The sequence below is a fragment of the Cydia strobilella genome, chromosome 18 (genome assembly GCF_947568885.1).
Source record: "Cydia strobilella chromosome 18, ilCydStro3.1, whole genome shotgun sequence".
Lineage (NCBI taxonomy): Eukaryota > Metazoa > Arthropoda > Insecta > Lepidoptera > Tortricidae > Cydia > Cydia strobilella.
In genome coordinates, this window is record NC_086058.1 from 2,405,104 (window position 1) to 2,425,107 (window position 20,004).

General features: G+C 43.7%; 2 protein-coding genes across 2 annotated transcripts in view; one reads left to right on the forward strand and one right to left on the reverse strand.

The window, feature by feature from the left end:
* Positions 1–3,862: 3,862 nt before the first annotated feature.
* Positions 3,863–5,174, forward strand: LOC134749482 (ER membrane protein complex subunit 7). Its single transcript, XM_063684421.1, has one exon. The coding sequence runs from the start codon at positions 3,982–3,984 to the stop codon at positions 4,642–4,644; it is 663 nt and encodes a 220-aa protein (XP_063540491.1). The 5' UTR covers positions 3,863–3,981; the 3' UTR covers positions 4,645–5,174.
* Positions 5,175–5,853: 679 nt separating this feature from the next.
* LOC134749487 (CD109 antigen) overlaps positions 5,854–20,004 on the reverse strand; it is a 48,319-nt gene continuing 34,168 nt past the window's right edge. The window contains exons 28-32 of the mRNA XM_063684427.1: positions 19,166–19,327; positions 14,059–14,252; positions 12,291–12,465; positions 10,954–11,059; positions 5,854–10,449 (exon numbers count right to left, since the gene is read on the reverse strand). Of these exons, the coding sequence (XP_063540497.1) occupies positions 10,256–10,449; positions 10,954–11,059; positions 12,291–12,465; positions 14,059–14,252; positions 19,166–19,327 (831 nt within the window). The 3' untranslated portion in view covers positions 5,854–10,255. The remainder of the gene's footprint in view (positions 10,450–10,953; positions 11,060–12,290; positions 12,466–14,058; positions 14,253–19,165; positions 19,328–20,004) is intronic.

Below are 20,004 nucleotides of genomic sequence, written 5' to 3' on the forward strand. Positions count from 1 at the left end.
TGTTTTATCACAAAGTTCCTATGGCCACCGCCTGTGTTCATCATTAGAAGTGGGTGACAGTCCAAAATGTATTGTCACCAAGCTTACACAATTAACTATGTGAAGTTTAAGCTCAATTAAATAATTGGAAGTGGGTTTTATTTAGCTTGCAAGATCACGAAAAGTCACATGACTATTTCATCTTGCTGCGTATAGGCAAAGAGGGAGAGGAGTTGGGTGCGCGGGACGGAGAAAGCTTCTTACCAACAACTTATTTGTAAAAACTACGTCGCTCGTCGTTGTAACCGGACTTGACGGACGGATTTTGTGTAAATTTCCGTCGTTAAAAGCGGTCGGTCGTTATAAGCGGTCGTAATAAACGGTTTTAATTTCATAGTAGCTCATACTAGAACCAAACATATGTGGCAATACTTACGTCGCTATAACCGGTTGGTTGTTATATGCGAAGTCGTACTAACTGGACTCTACTGTATTATGATTTCTTCTTCTAAATATATTATGTCATTTATTGAAAACTTTCACTATAACTAGACTAAATACTAATTGCAGGTTTGCAGGAGCACCACTGGAATTTTTTCCGATATTTGTAGATCAATCCGAGAGCACCAGCCCCACCAGCGGCTGACCCAGCTGCACCGAATAACACAATTCCAAGCCCAGTAGCACCCAATGATTGGCATATGGCGAACACTGATCCGGCCTGAAAAAATAAATAATAATACGTAATTACTAATTTACCTTGTGAATTCTTAAAACACCGAAAATTATTGTTTTCGAAAAGTTTTATATTTAGGATATATTGAACTTATATCATTTATGTACAAATGTTTACTATTTATTGTACCATACAAATATTATGAATATAGTCGTAATCATAAAATAAATGCATTTTTATTATTGCCATATCCGATTTGAATAACACAGAGACACAAGTTTTGGATATGTCACAATTTTTGTGATAATGATAATTTTCTATTAACATAGGGTAATAGGGTATTTTGACAATTTTTTATTAATGGTATCAGTCGAAGTCAATCGGGTTTGTTTTAAGGATCAAATTTAATCTCTATATGGGACCCATTGTCTTAAACTTAAAGCAATACAAAAGTCACAAATGATGGTCAAAGTATGGCACCCGCACTTTACTGACGAAATTAGTCTAACATGGCAATGGGGGTTTTGTAAAATAAATATTGAAAACCTGATTCTTTCAAATCTGGACATTCTTGGGCTTATTCTACTCAGAATCGACAGCATTCTCCATCTTGCCATTAAAAAATGTGTCCCAAAAATTTCCGTTCCATTACGTTCAGTGTGTTTTTTTTTTCACTTGTATGTGCGTGACGTAGTGGAATTGTACAATTTTCATACAAATTTTTGGGACAGTTTTTTTATCATCAGGATTGAATATGCTAGTGATTCTGAGACACCTTGTATAATATTGTTATAAACTTACCGCCACGGCGGGACCCTGCCAACTTGCAGCAAAAGATCCTGCAGCTACTCCTGCTGATCCGAATCCCAAAAATGGCAACAAACAAGCTCCTATCGCCCCAGAAGCAACAGCCATGAAAGTCCCTAACACTCCCCATTTAATCCATTTTTTGCGAAGTATTTTGAGATTTTCTTTGTTGTATAACGGCTTTTTACAGGTAGGGCACAATTCATACGACGACTTCAACGATTTTAATTGATTACTGGAATCTTTATGCGCCATGTTTGCAAAAGATCGCGTGGATATTAAACACGCAGTTAAGATATGATAGAGAGATTAGAGAGAATAGAGAGAATGTCAAGACAAAGACAAGATAAGCTAGCAGTCTCACTGCAATGGCGGAGTATGATTAGATTAGTATGAAAGGGTGCGTGTAGGCGAGTGATACCATTATGTAACGCAAATTTTCCCCGAAGGTGAAATAATTGTTTTTTCCCCTCACTAGCTCGGAAAGCCATCTTTTATCCTTTAAAACAAGCGGGGAAAAACGCATTTTATCCACTAGTGGGGAAAGTAATTTGACCTTGGATGGAGCGTGTTTTTTGACAGATAACAAAACGTAAAACGCTCATAATAATGGTTCGTTCGATATTAATTAGCATTTAATTAATTGGTTTGAGAATTGAATAAATAATACCAAATTTAGCTTTATTTAATGATTTTAAGTCATAAACCTTAAATTCCATAAGAAACATTTGTTTTTTTAAATGATGTTGAATGTAATTCTGAACGCACAAGTTGAGTCGATGCAATTTTAAAACGCATCGTCAGAAATGTCAACATTGTCAACAAAAAATTTCTCACCGCCTCCGACACGTAAAAATACATAACTTCCAGAGTTTTCTGTTATAATATCGTATTATATTATGAAGATGATCTGTGCATGTTGCACTTTCCTCGCTATAGTGAGAGGAAAAGTTTTGTGCTACACACGGGTGCAAATGTATTTCTTCTCGTGTGTTGAAAGACTCGCTTCGCTCAGGATTCTATTTTAGAACCACTCGCGTCGCTCGTCGTTCAACTATAGAATCCTTTCGCTTGCTCTTGTATAACAAATAACTATTAAACTAACCAAAATTTTATAGGTTTTGAAAAAATGTGTATAGGTAATGTGCAAGCATTATTACTTAATGTTACCTTATGGTCCCCAAATGTCAAATGGTGAAAAAGGGACCTTATTAACATATACCAAATTGTCAGTAAATAAGAACAAAAAAATTCTCCTCATCCTTTTCTTTTGGGTGCTAGTACTAGTGTAAGACAAAGAAAGTATGATTATCTCTGTCTATGTTTGAAATGAGACAGTCCTTTAACAAACTATTACCAAATTTCAGGACTGTCCTATAGATTTCGAGGTTTGTCCTATTTCGACTGTGCTAGTACAGATATTTTGTTTTATACAAAAGTAATTCACTCAAATCGGTAATCGTAATAATACTTAGTAGTCATACACAACAAACAAACAAACATCAACTATCAAAAATTAGTCATAAAAGTTTCTTCAATCTCTTTATTCTAGGGAAATTACCCTACCAACTAGTTTGAAATACGTACTTATACAAAATCAATAATTTAGAACCTATACATAATGATTGATAAGAAGGGCATCAATTACCCTACTTTTGGGAATGTACCCTATTCAACTTACTGGTCACACTTCAGTTTAATAATTCGGCCAGTCCCGTTCCGATCCACACTGGCTATCGGCAATCGGGCCCGAGCAAGTCGTTTTCCGTTTCACGGAATATCAGCACATCTTTCAGAATATTTGACATGTAAAAAATACTTTGTCTCAAGTAATTCGTGGTCTCAAGGGCTCTCCACACTCGTGCGCGAATCGCGGCGCAAAGCCGCGAACTCGAGTGTGGAGTCTAATTCGCTAATCAGCGGAATCGGCTCCACACTCGCGTTTTCGGCTTCGCGCCTCGTAGTCTGGAGAGCGTCTAACACACTACCGCACCGCACCGCGATCTTGGTGCCGTGCGGCGCACATTTCGATAGTGTGTAAGGTGGTTACCGTACGTGCGTTAAGAGCGCAGCCATAAGTTAGATCGAGAAAGAGATATTTTGACCGCACCAAAGTCGTGGTGCGATGCGGTAGTCTGTTACGGATTTAAGCTCTTCACAGTCTTCACAAGGAAAACTGCACATACAGCTTGCATACAGCATAGACTGTCTGAAGGGCCCTCCACACTCATGCGCGAATCACGGCGCGAAGCCACGAACGCGTTCGCGCCGTGATTCGCGCATGAGTGTGGAGGACCCTTAGACTGTCAGTCAAAGAGTAGTGTGTCAGCAGACAGACAGGGATTGACATTGACAGTCACGCTCACGTCACGTTGACACTAGCATGATATCTGTCATATATCTGTGATTAGCATTAGAAGTAAAAATTTATGATAAAATAATCGTAAAATAATTAACGAACTTGTAAAAATACAAGAGCAAATAATTTAGTGTCTAAGTAATCAATCAATCCCTACAAAATGTTAATTCCGCTTGTTGGGTTCTTGTGTTCAATAGGGGCTGTAATATGCGTCTCCAACCCCGTCGAAGAAGAGCTCGGGAGCGGACGATACGTGATCGAAGGGCGAGTGTTCCCCGCGGAGGAGCCTAACGTGGGCACCTGGCAGGTGGACACGCGCATCCACGTCAACGGAGGCGAATACATCGGCTTCGTACGCGACGACGGGTCTTTCATCATACACAATGTACCTTCGGGCTCCTATATCGTCGAGGCCGTCCACCCGGATTATATGTACGAACCCGTGCGCGTTGAAATCAACTCTAAAGGCAAATACCGCGCCAGGAAAGTCAATTTCGTGCAAACTTCACAAATAATACAAGTGCCTTATCCATTGAGAATGAAGGTACTATCCAAATTCAGATATTTCCAAGTCCGTGAACAATGGAGGCTGACCGACTTCCTGTTCAATCCTATGGTCATCATGATGGTTCTACCGCTTCTGCTGATTATGGTTCTGCCTAAAATGATGAATGATCCGGAGACCAAAGAAGACTTGAAGCAGATTAGCAATTTGGCGAAGATGGGTGAAATGCCGGAGATGTCAGAGATGTTTACCAACTTGTTTAGCGGCGGTGCCCCGAAACCTACTGCTAAGGCTAAGCAGATTAAGAAGAGACAATAGGTTAAATAGTTAATTAATTAATTTATCATGAATCAATCAGTGTAGTTATTTGCTGAATAGAATAGTAATCATTTTAAAATGTTCCTTATTTATAAATACAATGATCTAGTTACACTATAATAGCATATTTGTGTACGTACAGTTGTTATTTTTGTTTGCGATGCTTATGCCTGTTTCTTTTTTTCGCTAAAGTACCCATACACCCGGGCAAAACATTTCACACTGTCTATCCGAATTTGATTATAAACTAAATAAGTTTTAGCAGTCTCATGACTGGTCTTGTTTGGCTGTAGTTCATTTTCTTGGATATTTACGTTGTAAACTGGTGTCATTACTTACAATATAAATATGGTTATATAATTATTTTATTTTTTTATTTTATTTATTCAACAGATTACACAGTATGACAGTTAATTATGTAAAACTCACTGGCTATAAAATGCAATAGGGCTTTGTATATTTTGCCTTATTTTTTGGTATTTAATAATGACTTGTAGTGCTGTATATTAAAAATTCTTGTTGGCAATTACTGTGAGGATCTTATTTTTTTAACACATTTGCTCAAAACGACGTTTGTATTCCACCGATTTTTGGCTCATAATCCTAGATATTAAACGCGTGCTTTTTCAGTATATTATAACACTCGTGCTTTTTCATTATATTATCCGACTGAGTTAAGAAGGTAACTGATTGCTAATAATATGCATGGAAATGGAGCCTTCTTTAATTGGTCAGACTGGCGGGCACCGGCGCGCCCGACCGCCGCCCGCGGCGAGGGTCGGCTGGCAGTATGATAGATGCAAGACTGCATACTAACTGTTTTAACAATTAAAATTTGATTAATATGAAAGTTTCTTTTTTTTCCTCGCAAATGTGTTGAAAGACGTCGCGTGAAACGCGTGTGCATTGGTCATAACACACATCGGATTTCTTATTGCGCGCTCGCTTACAGTTCGCGCGCACAATATCGCCTCGTGTGTAATGACCAACTTAGCACACTTGTATCACAATGTACTATTATGGACTAACACATTCAGTGCCAGTGACTCGCCAGGGGAGTTCTCTGTTCGTAGGCGCTTTTCGCTACATACGGTTTTTCCCGTGATATCGGCTACGCTCGTAGCGCGTAGCTCGGGCTGGCAGGGACACCACAAAATAAATATTCAGCGGGAAGTTTTGAAGGGATATATTGTAAACAAACACATGGTCAGATATTTTGCACAAGGTTTTTATTTGGAAATAAATCTATGAAAATCTAAATTGAGATTTCATTCCTACTAAACATGTACAAGTTGTACAACTTAGACACAAATACATATAAAAAAATAATAAAAAATCAGTCATTGGTAATTTGGACGGAAACTACTTAAGTAACATTATGAAGCTTGAGATTCATTCCATAATATGTTATTAAATATATTTTATATTTGACGAGATACACCTGGACGGGAGATTACATTTTGTACATTAACTTTGCATTATAACATTCTTTCTTTATTTTATATTGTCTTTAGTATGATCAGAAATTTTACATAAATGATCACAAACAAACTACCTAAATTTATGTCTACAATAACTCCATAATTTTATTTCTCTACAAAAATATTTTGCGATTTATTTTTATTTTCATACAAAACTAACAAGGCAATGTTATTGACATGTGATTCAGTATTGCAATGTTTTCATTTGTCATAATGACAAAGGGAAAATAATAAAAGAATTCTTACATCTAATCATACATACTACGATCTAAAATTATATACATACATTAAATTGGTTGTAATGCCATCAATTTTTTGTCCAAAAGGCAAGGTTGCATTTTATGCTACATACAATGAGGATATAATAATATAGAGCGGTACTGTCATAGTAAATTTTGTAACCACTGTAAATTCACTGCCATCTATCGACATACTTTAAAACTAAAAATGAAGATTTATAAAAATACGTTAAAATGTATTTAAATATGGATAAATGATTTTTTTATTTGCATTAATTATTTTTATATGATTTTGACCCATGTTCTTTCACTGGTATGCGTTAAAATTATAAATAACAAACGAAACAGTCAACGCCCTCTATACGAAAGTAGGCCAAAACTAGTGGCGCCATCTGATCGAGAATCAAATTTTCGTGATTTTCGAGGCACGTTTTTTCCTTAGACTGTATCCATCTATTACGGAGTTATATCTATCTTTGCTACATATTAAAAAAACTTTCAAACCATTTATCTGAATTTAGAAGTTTTAGAATGTTGAATTCAGTTATGTTGCAGTATATTATAAAGATATAATAGGTATCTGACATCAAAGTTAAAATGAAAATAAATAAATAAATGCTGACAGCACCAACGAAAAGAACATCGGCAGTAAAAGAGCAAGTTTAACCTACAACTAAAATGAAACTTGAAGTTTGATAATGTGTGAAAAACGAGAAAATTCAAGATGTGATTGTGATGTCAGAAAACCGCAGCCAAATAATACTAGACCCTACTAATAGTGTTGTGTTCCTGCCGGTGAGTAAGGTTGCCAGAGCTCGAGGGAGAGGAGTGTTAGGGTCGACAACGCGCATGTAACTGCTCTGGAGTTGCAGGTGTACATAGGCTACGGAGACTGCTTAACATCAGGCGGGCCGTATGCTTGTTTGCCACCGACGTAGTATAAAAAAAAATGTTGATGGCCGTGACAAAACATTCACATTGACTCATCTTCTCAAATGACTTCTTCGTCTAAGAGTAATGTGTTAAACAAAAGCCATTGTCTCTTTTGTGTGAGCGGTCGGCCACTGTGTGTGAGCGCCGCACGCGCCAATACACAATGGCACACAAAGGCCGACAGCTCGCACAAGTGACAATGGCTTTTGTTTAACAGATTACCGTCTTAGACGAAAATGTCATTTGAGATGATGCAGACTATACAGAACAATCACGCTTCGCGATTGTTGAGCCATTTAGGGTCCTAGCTAAATTGGTTGTTCAATACTTACGCTATGGAATGCCCAATTTAGCTAGAACCCTAAATGGCTCAACAATTCACTGAGCGTGAACAAGAAAGTACAAACAAAGCCTAGTCTGATTTATTCTAACTACTAAATATTTTGGAATGAATAGTACAAGGTCAGTTTGCTAGATTTCTTACGTCTACAAAGACAGGTACACGGAAAAAGAAAATTAAATGTCTTTTTTATAGGAATACTTTCAGACAAAAGTATACTGAAGGCATATTTTAGTACAGCAAAAGCAAATATAAAACATACGATTGTTAAGTTAATATCAAACGGTGGTTAATAAAAATCATCTAAACTATACAATAACAAAGAGATTCTATACTAAACTAACATTAATCAAAGGTCATAAATGCAGTTTATAGTCATATTAAAACAACTGCCTTGGTAAATACTTTTAGCTACCAATACATATGACAAAATAATATGTTGATATGGTTGCAATCTTAAATCTATATTTTTTACATAAAATGTTACACATTACGAAATGTGAATATTGTGTTTAATACATAGAAAATAAAATAAGTACAGTATTGGTGACATAGACATATATATTACTTCGTAAAGACCGGCCTTACGCGCACTACGAATGGGGCCGATACATTGGAGTCAAAATCGCATTCAGTTACACCAGCGCGCTCAGTCGTGTGGCGAATTGAGCAGAGGAAAGGCGCCGTTGTTCGGTCGGAATTGTATGCATACGTTTATACTTCGTTTACACCAATGGTGACGCATTTCCACTGCGCAATTCGCTACACGACTGAGCGCGCTGGTGTAACTAAATGCGCTTTTGACTCCAATGTATCGGCCTCATTCGTAGTGCGCGTAAGGCCGGTCTTTACGAAGTAATAATGTCTATAATTGGCGATGTTTAACTGGACGATGAAAATATAAGCAGTACTTTTTCAATTATATAAATTACTGCGTATTGATAAACTCCTTGAGATTCAAATTCAGTCAAAACAGGCACATAATGGAGACAATTAATTCACTGGAGCTAAGTATTTATTCATACATACATGAGATAGTGATACCATCATGAGATATTTACTACTTTTTAATAGTGCTACATCATTTGTAAAAAAAATCTGTAATTTTAGTGATCTGAAATCTTATCAGCAGTTAATTGTATAGTTTATGGGGAGGTAGACCACAAATGTGCCATTTTCAACCAAAAGGGTAACCATAAACTGATCGGCGATTAGCCCTAGTCACACCTGTTGGAAAGTGAAGACAGGGCCTAAGATGGAGCTCACCGGTTCAGTAACAGCCTATTCACTCTTGTTTTAAAGAGACCGAGGTCATATTGATCAGGGAATACAGATGGCGGAAGCGCATTCCATTCCTTAGCCGTCCGTACCAAAAAGGAGGAGGCAAAACGTTTCGTCCGAACGAATGGAATGTGGACCACGAACTGGTGCATTCGCTCCCCGCGCCTGGATGTCCGATGGACTTATTGTAGCTTGTCAGTAAGGCGCTATTTCCATATAGCTTCAATTAGAAATCGACAAGCGGCAATGTGGTACCTTTTGGTTAAAAACGTCACAAATATTTATTCCTGACGAATATAAAACATTAAATTTAAGTTTAATCATACAAAAATCTTTCATAGTATCTATTTCTCAGATCAGAACATTTCACCTTCACATACCAAACACTAGTAGTGTATATAACATCACTGACATCAAAGTGAATATATAGGATAGAGGGTTACTGTCTTAGTAAATTTTGTAGTCACAGTAAATTTACTGCCATCTATCGACACATGATTAAAACTAGAAATGAAAATGTATAAAATACCAAAAAATGTATATATGTATGGATAAATGATTTCTTTATTTGTATTTGTTATTTTTATATGATTTTGATCCATGTTCTTTCACTGATATGTGTTAAAATTGTTAAATGTCAAACGGGATCGTCAACGCAGTCTAGCCGAGAACAGGCCAAAGGTGTAGGCGCCATCCGAGAATCAATTTTTCTTGATTTCTGAAGCACGTTTATTCCCTAGACTGTATTAATCTTATACGGAGTTACATAGGCCTTTGATAACATAAACAGTAGTGTGATATAGTAATATCGGATCTAACTCCTTTACTGTCGATCACATTTGAGCGGAAACACTCCAAATAACGTAAATGTTCAAAAAAACTCTTAGTGTCACTTACGCGTTCCAGGGTTAGCCAAGTAACTCGAAATTAACCGTAAATACGGTTTAACCCTTTATAAACGGTCAACTCCGAGTTAGTTGGCTAACCCTGGAACGCGTTAATCTCTCGAACGCGGATCCACGTTAGTAGGTAAAGGTATTGAACTTTCCATTTTCAACCAAAAGGGTACTTATTGTCGCTTGTCAGTAAGGCGCTATTTCCTATAGCTTAAATACTATTTAGTATAGCTTAAATTAGAAATCAACCTTATCAACAAGCGACAATGTGGTACCTTTTGGTTGAAAACATCACAATTATTAATTAGAATTCAATACTTACTGCGCGGATCCACGTTCCGGCGTTCGAGAGGTTAACCATCGATAAACCATCTCCTTCCAACAATGTTTACAAATGGTCAATTATTTGATGGTGAAAATACCTATAATACGTTATATGTGTTACGTGCCAATGCCCCGTATGTGTCTGGCCACAGTGAACAGAGCGAGCAGTAGTGTGACGGCGGCGGCGGCGGCGGCGGGTCGTGTCGCAGCGTTATATATGGAGCAGTACGGGCACTGCGAGGAGCCGCATACTTCGCAGATGTTGAGCAGGTAGGTCGGTAGCGCGTCGAAGATTGTCTCGTTGTAACGCTCTGAACAAATATCACTCATTATTTGGCGTACGGTCTTAGCGGTCAGCCATTAATTACATTACAAGAATTTGAAGATTTTTTGACCCCCTCCTTGTCACACTTGGTCACATTTGGCAAACTCCTCCCCCCCTGGTGTGACGTCACATTTTTTCTATGAAATCGGTAAATCGATTTAAATACTATTTATCAAAATATTTTTGACAAAAGCTAAAAGTTATAAAGTTATTAGTAATTTTATAACCCAAAATAGATTAGGAAAGAAAATTAAACGATTATCGTTCTAAAAACTTGTTATTTAACTGTACAGCGAATAAAATAAATTAAATAAGTTAATGTGACGTCACAAAGTTTGTGACTCCCATGTCACATATTCTTGACCCCCTTCCCCCCTAAACGTGTGATGTAATTAATAATTATATTTTTTTTTTAATACTTTTTGAAATCATAAGCTAGCATTACTTCAACAAGTGGTTTATATTAAGTTGGTGTTATAGTTATACATACCGGGCGCGTAGTAGTCATATACTCGAATAGGCAGGAAACGAGACATGTTGGCAACCGGGAACCAGCGCTCGATCGTGAAGTTCACACACGTCGTCTCAGAGTCCAACTGCAGAGAAACATAGGTATAGGTATAGGGTAACAAACCTGGGATAATTCGGGGCACTTATTCTAAAGTTACGTAGCAAAATATTTTATCGACAATTAAATATATCGATGTTACTGTCAACATTTAGATTTTCTACAAATTCTAAAAAGGTGGTTTTTCGAAGAATTGATTTTATTTTTAAACCAGGTCAGTATTTCCCCATTGACACTAAATGTTTTATTATAATCATTTTATATCGTTATTTATTATTTCTTAAACATTACTCCATCTTCGTTTATTGCTAAAAGTACATAAAAAGTGAAATTTACCTTAAGTCATAAAAATACCATTAGGTACATAAACCATTTCGAGACAAACCTTATTTATTTTGTAAAATATGCCTGGAAAGGAGTTCTTTATCAAAACTATTTTGACAATATAATGACTAATGGGCGGCTGACGGATGCGAAATATATATCGACATCTTTTTTATCGATATCAAATCCCTAGAATGTGCCCAGAGTTATCCACAGGTTTGGTTATAAATAAAATGTGGTATTTTCTATAAAAAGGGACCTTATTGTAGATGGCGCTTACGCCATTATAGACGATGCTTCGATATAAATACAATGCCGCGCGACGCTGTGCGGCGTAAGCGCCATCGACAATAAGGTCCCTTTTCATAGAAAATGCCCCAAATTATAAATGTAACACAGCATGATACACAACTCAAACGATAACTATCGCGAAGCCATGCCGTCGTGCGCGGCGCCGGCGCGTCATCGTAAACTTTATTGGAATGCACGCGGGGGCGTAGCTAGAGGATATGGCGCCCCCTGACGACTGACAAAAGTTTCCCTGCTGCTGCCTTTAGCCCATTTTGGCGCATCCCCCCCCCCCATTCTTCCCCCTTCTTGGATCCCCGGGGCACATGCCCCTCTGCCCCCCACCCCCCCTAGTTACGCCACTGAATGCACGAAGTTTGATATTGGGCTATATATTTTGACATCTTTTAACGGAGCGACGCCGTTTTGTCGCATAAATAATGTTTAGTTTTAAGTTTATATGTACGAGTATAATACTATAATCCCAGCAAGGCCTAGTTTCCCCTCTGGGTTGGAAGGTCAGATGACAGTCGCTTTCGTAAAAACTAGTGCCTACGCCAATTCTTGGGATTAGTTGCCAAGCGGACCCCAGGCTCCCATGAGCCGTGGCAAAACGCCGGGACAACGCGAGGAACATGATGACTTACGTAGTCAAAGTAGAACAGCAGCTGGGTGGGCAGATACTTGGCTCGCTGGAGTAAGGCCACCCGTTGGGACAGCACGTAGGCGTCCAGACGTTGTTGCTGGATCATGTAGCCCGTCGGGATGGCCACGTCCAGCACAGCCATGCCGGAGCGGGGGGATTCTTCTAGGTAGGTCCAGCTTAACAAATAAACACATTTTCAACTTAACCCTCTAAGTCTAGTTCATACGAAGCCATATATGGCAGTTGTAACATTGAACCCTATTGACATCTGTTAAAGTTCAAATTTAAACAAAAAAAATTTATCGCATGCAGTAGAGGGTTAAGTGTTCGACGATGCCGTAATTCAAAAGACGCTTTAAAATAAAAATCTAGTATGTTGATTGAGTCTGTCTAATAGGGTTACTATCACTGCGATGTTCTGCCACCAGAGTGTAGCACTAGCCCGTTTAGTAAACCATAGAGTAACTTATGCAGACTGTACCTTTTTAGCGAGCCACTGTTCCATCCTTGACCCTACCCAAAATCTCCCAACTAAATATGGTCTAAAACTTGCTAGAATATAACAGGTTTTTGACAAGTTTTCAGAGATAATAAAATAGGACATTGATGCATCAAGGCGGTTTGTTTACTTTACAGAGGACGTACAGAGAAACGCGAATCCGAAACATCGCTATCTGCCTCTTTATCGCTCGAATATGCAAGAGTGATAGAGATGTTAGATGATGAAATTTCGATTTTCTTGTTTCGCCTCAGATTGTGGTGGTGGCGCCCCCTACGCAGAGTTTCGCGTAATATTCCCTATTATGCTTGTATGAAAAATATGACAGTTTGTTCTAGAATGTCAATTTTTAATGTTGATCAGTTCATTTATTGCTGGTTGATCGAGTGTAATGCCATCCATAAACCGCGTTAGAATTGCAGAATTTACCTTAGTTTCTAGAAATTACCAAAGGTACTCCTCTACAAATTGACTGGGTGGGTTGTGTGGGCACACTTCTTTAACTGTAGACATGCTTCGTCTGAGCAAAGATAGATATAACTCCGTAATAGATGGATACAGTCTAAGGAAAAAACGTGCCTCGAAAAATCACGAAAATTTGATTCTCGATCAGATGGCGCCACTAGTTTTGGCCTACACTCGTATAGAGGGCGTTGACTGTTGAGTTTGTTATTTATAATTTTAACGCATACCAGTGAAAGAACATGGGTCAAAATCATATAAAAATAATTAATGCAAATAAAAAAATCATTTATCCATATTTAAATACATTTTATCGTATTTTTATAAATATTTATTTTTAGTTTTAAAGTGTGTCGACAGATGGCAGTGAATTTACTGGGGTTACAAAATTTACTATGACAGTACCGCTCTAGTATAAGTTACTCTATGGTCTGAGGCATCAAGCCGGGCGTGCGTTTCCTCGCGCGGCAACTTCTGTGCGAGGCAGCTCGTGGGTCGTCTTTGTGGGTCCGCATTCGATACGCGCATATTGTTCAACATGTCTTTCAATTTGTTTGACAATTCACTGAGATTCATATACAGGTTGATTTTGATTCACGAAAACTGGCACGAAAAAATGGTGGCTCTGACTTTGACCGAATGCCGATACAGATGTCACTCATACAATGAAAGTTTCGTTGATTCCATTCGTGCAAGCTTTCGCGAATCGACCTGTATAGGAAGCTGCAAAATTGCATGGGGAAATTATGAATTAATTCAACGATATAGTCGCCATGCATTTTTGCGGCTGATGGTACCAAGTACCAACCTAGCACAGGCCTGGTAGTCGATGTGCGACTGGTTCCGTCCGTAGAAGTGCGCGTGCGCCATCAGTGAGAAGGCCCGCACGGGAGGGTCGGTCTGGAAGCGCGGGATGTCCACGTTGTAGGCGACGGACATCTGCAGGATGGCGTAGCCGGCGCCGCGGGCTTCCACCTTCACTGTTCCCCAGGCTTCTGGGATCTAGTACAAATAAAAACGGAAATTTTAAACTTGTTGTCAACTTATATTTAGGAATAAACTCCCTCCCCCCCTTCTCCTTTCAGTATACTCAATATACCCATATTATCTTTCAATCTTCATTTAGGGGATGAATTCCGAGATAAAACCCGGGTATGTCCTTAAACTACGTCCAAAAGAGAGGTATGGGCGCTGTGAATGACATCTCGCTTTGTGTGGTAGGGCACAGGACAGCGGATGTCATTCCAGATCTAGAGCAGAGCCCAACTGGGGAGGTACCTCCACCTTACAGAAAACCGCAGTCAAATAACACTAGACCCTACTAATAGTGTTGTGTTCCTGCCGGTGAGTAAGGTTGCCAGAGAGCTCGAGGGAGAGGAGTGTTAGGGTCGGCAACGCGCATGTAACTCCTCTGGAGTTGCAGGCGTACATAGGCTACGGAGACTGCCTAACATCAGGCGGGCCGTATGCTTGTTTGCTACCGACGTAGTATATAAAAAAATATCCTATCTTTCTATGTCATATGCTGCTGTGCTGTGCTATCTAAATTTTATGTGATTAGGCGGCTTCACACCGAACGAACAGCCTCGGGTGGAAAACATCGCGCGAAGCAACTCGACCTGTTAAAACTTGGATCACTTGGATTCAAAGCTTTTTCGGGTAGAAATTTTCTCGCGAAGCAACTTACCTATTGAATACCAAATACTCAAACAACTAAACATCCAAACATTTATACTAGTTTTATAAATGCGAAAGTGTGTCTGTCTGTCTGTTACCTCTTCACGCTTAAACCGCTGAACCAATTTAGTTGAAATTTGGTATAGAGATAGTTTGAGTCCCGGGGAAGGACACAAGGTAGTTTTTATCCCAGAAATCATCCTTTAAGGGGGTGAAAAAGGGGGGTGGAAGTTTGTATGAGAAACCGATAAAAAGCAGATTGGATAAAAAATAAGCTACGCAAATGACTAACTCGACGCAGACGAAGTCGCGGGCGGCAGCTAGTCTAACATAAATAACACAATTTTACTCACGTCGATGTACTGCATGACGGCGAGGTTGGTGTTCTCGACGTGCAGCACCCTCGAGGCGCCCTGCAGCGCCACGGCGTCCACGGTCACGGTGAGCGCGGACACGTCGCGGAGACGCTTGCGGTTCGTGTACTCGATCAGCGCGCGTAGAGCCACGTACGTGTCCTGTGCGGTGCCATAATACTCACGTCGATGTACTGCATGACGGCGAGGTTGGTGTTCTCGACGTGCAGCACCCTCGAGGCGCCCTGCAGCGCCACGGCGTCCACGGTCACGGTGAGCGCGGACACGTCGCGGAGACGCTTGCGGTTCGTGTACTCGATCAGCGCGCGTAGAGCCACGTACGTGTCCTGTGCGGTGCCATAATACTCACGTCGATGTACTGCATGACGGCGAGGTTGGTGTTCTCGACGTGCAGCACCCTCGAGGCGCCCTGCAGCGCCACGGCGTCCACGGTCACGGTGAGCGCGGACACGTCGCGGAGACGCTTGCGGTTCGTGTACTCGATCAGCGCGCGTAGAGCCACGTACGTGTCCTGTGCGGTGCCATAATACTCACGTCGATGTACTGCATGACGGCGAGGTTGGTGTTCTCGACGTGCAGCACCCTCGAGGCGCCCTGCAGCGCCACGGCGTCCACGGTCACGGTGAGCGCGGACACGTCGCGGAGACGCTTGCGGTTCGTGTACTCGATCAGCGCGCGTAGAGCCACGTACGTGTCCTGTGCGGTGCCATAATACTCACGTCGATGTACTGCATGACGGCGAGGTTGGTGTTCTCGACGTGCAGCACCCTCGAGGCGCCCTGCAGCGCCACGGCGTCCACGGTCACGGTGAGCGCGGACACGTCGCGGAGACGCTTGCGGTTCGTGTACTCGATCAGCGCGCGTAGAGCCACGTACGTGTCCTGTGCGGTGCCATAATACTCACGTCGATGTACTGCATGACGGCGAGGTTGGTGTTCTCGACGTGCAGCACCCTCGAGGCGCCCTGCAGCGCCACGGCGTCCACGGTCACGGTGAGCGCGGACACGTCGCGGAGACGCTTGCGGTTCGTGTACTCGATCAGCGCGCGTAGAGCCACGTACGTGTCCTGTGCGGTGCCATAATACTCACGTCGATGTACTGCATGACGGCGAGGTTGGTGTTCTCGACGTGCAGCACCCTCGAGGCGCCCTGCAGCGCCACGGCGTCCACGGTCACGGTGAGCGCGGACACGTCGCGGAGACGCTTGCGGTTCGTGTACTCGATCAGCGCGCGTAGAGCCACGTACGTGTCCTGTGCGGTGCCATAATACTCACGTCGATGTACTGCATGACGGCGAGGTTGGTGTTCTCGACGTGCAGCACCCTCGAGGCGCCCTGCAGCGCCACGGCGTCCACGGTCACGGTGAGCGCGGACACGTCGCGGAGACGCTTGCGGTTCGTGTACTCGATCAGCGCGCGTAGAGCCACGTACGTGTCCTGTGCGGTGCCATAATACTCACGTCGATGTACTGCATGACGGCGAGGTTGGTGTTCTCGACGTGCAGCACCCTCGAGGCGCCCTGCAGCGCCACGGCGTCCACGGTCACGGTGAGCGCGGACACGTCGCGGAGACGCTTGCGGTTCGTGTACTCGATCAGCGCGCGTAGAGCCACGTACGTGTCCTGTGCGGTGCCATAATACTCACGTCGATGTACTGCATGACGGCGAGGTTGGTGTTCTCGACGTGCAGCACCCTCGAGGCGCCCTGCAGCGCCACGGCGTCCACGGTCACGGTGAGCGCGGACACGTCGCGGAGACGCTTGCGGTTCGTGTACTCGATCAGCGCGCGTAGAGCCACGTACGTGTCCTGTGCGGTGCCATAATACTCACGTCGATGTACTGCATGACGGCGAGGTTGGTGTTCTCGACGTGCAGCACCCTCGAGGCGCCCTGCAGCGCCACGGCGTCCACGGTCACGGTGAGCGCGGACACGTCGCGGAGACGCTTGCGGTTCGTGTACTCGATCAGCGCGCGTAGAGCCACGTACGTGTCCTGTGCGGTGCCATAATACTCACGTCGATGTACTGCATGACGGCGAGGTTGGTGTTCTCGACGTGCAGCACCCTCGAGGCGCCCTGCAGCGCCACGGCGTCCACGGTCACGGTGAGCGCGGACACGTCGCGGAGACGCTTGCGGTTCGTGTACTCGATCAGCGCGCGTAGAGCCACGTACGTGTCCTGTGCGGTGCCATAATACTCACGTCGATGTACTGCATGACGGCGAGGTTGGTGTTCTCGACGTGCAGCACCCTCGAGGCGCCCTGCAGCGCCACGGCGTCCACGGTCACGGTGAGCGCGGACACGTCGCGGAGACGCTTGCGGTTCGTGTACTCGATCAGCGCGCGTAGAGCCACGTACGTGTCCTGTGCGGTGCCATAATACTCACGTCGATGTACTGCATGACGGCGAGGTTGGTGTTCTCGACGTGCAGCACCCTCGAGGCGCCCTGCAGCGCCACGGCGTCCACGGTCACGGTGAGCGCGGACACGTCGCGGAGACGCTTGCGGTTCGTGTACTCGATCAGCGCGCGTAGAGCCACGTACGTGTCCTGTGCGGTGCCATAATACTCACGTCGATGTACTGCATGACGGCGAGGTTGGTGTTCTCGACGTGCAGCACCCTCGAGGCGCCCTGCAGCGCCACGGCGTCCACGGTCACGGTGAGCGCGGACACGTCGCGGAGACGCTTGCGGTTCGTGTACTCGATCAGCGCGCGTAGAGCCACGTACGTGTCCTGTGCGGTGCCATAATACTCACGTCGATGTACTGCATGACGGCGAGGTTGGTGTTCTCGACGTGCAGCACCCTCGAGGCGCCCTGCAGCGCCACGGCGTCCACGGTCACGGTGAGCGCGGACACGTCGCGGAGACGCTTGCGGTTCGTGTACTCGATCAGCGCGCGTAGAGCCACGTACGTGTCCTGTGCGGTGCCATAATACTCACGTCGATGTACTGCATGACGGCGAGGTTGGTGTTCTCGACGTGCAGCACCCTCGAGGCGCCCTGCAGCGCCACGGCGTCCACGGTCACGGTGAGCGCGGACACGTCGCGGAGACGCTTGCGGTTCGTGTACTCGATCAGCGCGCGTAGAGCCACGTACGTGTCCTGTGCGGTGCCATAATACTCACGTCGATGTACTGCATGACGGCGAGGTTGGTGTTCTCGACGTGCAGCACCCTCGAGGCGCCCTGCAGCGCCACGGCGTCCACGGTCACGGTGAGCGCGGACACGTCGCGGAGACGCTTGCGGTTCGTGTACTCGATCAGCGCGCGTAGAGCCACGTACGTGTCCTGTGCGGTGCCATAATACTCACGTCGATGTACTGCATGACGGCGAGGTTGGTGTTCTCGACGTGCAGCACCCTCGAGGCGCCCTGCAGCGCCACGGCGTCCACGGTCACGGTGAGCGCGGACACGTCGCGGAGACGCTTGCGGTTCGTGTACTCGATCAGCGCGCGTAGAGCCACGTACGTGTCCTGTGCGGTGCCATAATACTCACGTCGATGTACTGCATGACGGCGAGGTTGGTGTTCTCGACGTGCAGCACCCTCGAGGCGCCCTGCAGCGCCACGGCGTCCACGGTCACGGTGAGCGCGGACACGTCGCGGAGACGCTTGCGGTTCGTGTACTCGATCAGCGCGCGTAGAGCCACGTACGTGTCCTGTGCGGTGCCATAATACTCACGTCGATGTACTGCATGACGGCGAGGTTGGTGTTCTCGACGTGCAGCACCCTCGAGGCGCCCTGCAGCGCCACGGCGTCCACGGTCACGGTGAGCGCGGACACGTCGCGGAGACGCTTGCGGTTCGTGTACTCGATCAGCGCGCGTAGAGCCACGTACGTGTCCTGTGCGGTGCCATAATACTCACGTCGATGTACTGCATGACGGCGAGGTTGGTGTTCTCGACGTGCAGCACCCTCGAGGCGCCCTGCAGCGCCACGGCGTCCACGGTCACGGTGAGCGCGGACACGTCGCGGAGACGCTTGCGGTTCGTGTACTCGATCAGCGCGCGTAGAGCCACGTACGTGTCCTGTGCGGTGCGTCACATTACATTCATATTTGAAGCTAGAATACATAGATTACGGTAATAGGGATTCGACTATGTCATAGATAGATAATGAAATGGAGATATATGTTGATTCGGAATACAGAATATCATATTGGCCCATTTGACCAATAAGGGCAAGCGGTATGTCACCGGATAGGTTATTCTAAGTTGTAAAACTTTTACTATGGCAGGTAGTCCCAAATCTTTGTGTGAAAAATGTTATCGTCGCAAAAAGTGTGAGTGACATCGCCGTACAAAAAAATGGAGTATATAAAAAAACATTTTCGATGATATGTCGCTTATTCTTATTTGTTCATCCCATCTTCCTTCTCCGCCTTTACAAAAATACCAATATAAGGCCAGACATATTTTTCGCTCTAAATTTCTTTAAAATCAACAGAAACTAATAAAAAGTCAATCATTGTGACGTCACAGTTTGCTTTTTCATACTAACTACATCGGCATGCGGCTGTGGTGTTATATCAATCGTGTACAGTCAAGGGCATAAATATAATATACATTCCTAAAGTTTCAAAAATATGTGTACGCTCTTACACCTTAGACAATAAAGTCGTGTTTTCACATATTTTTGAGCCGTTTGTCTGGATCGATATTTTTACCTTCGTGTACAAACAGTTTTATTTATTTATTATAGCCAT

What these genes read in the sequence shown, in the direction of transcription:
- LOC134749482 (XM_063684421.1), top strand. Translation starts at nt 3,982, where the DNA reads ATGTTAATTCCGCTTGTTGGGTTCTTGTGTTCAATAGGGGCTGTAATA.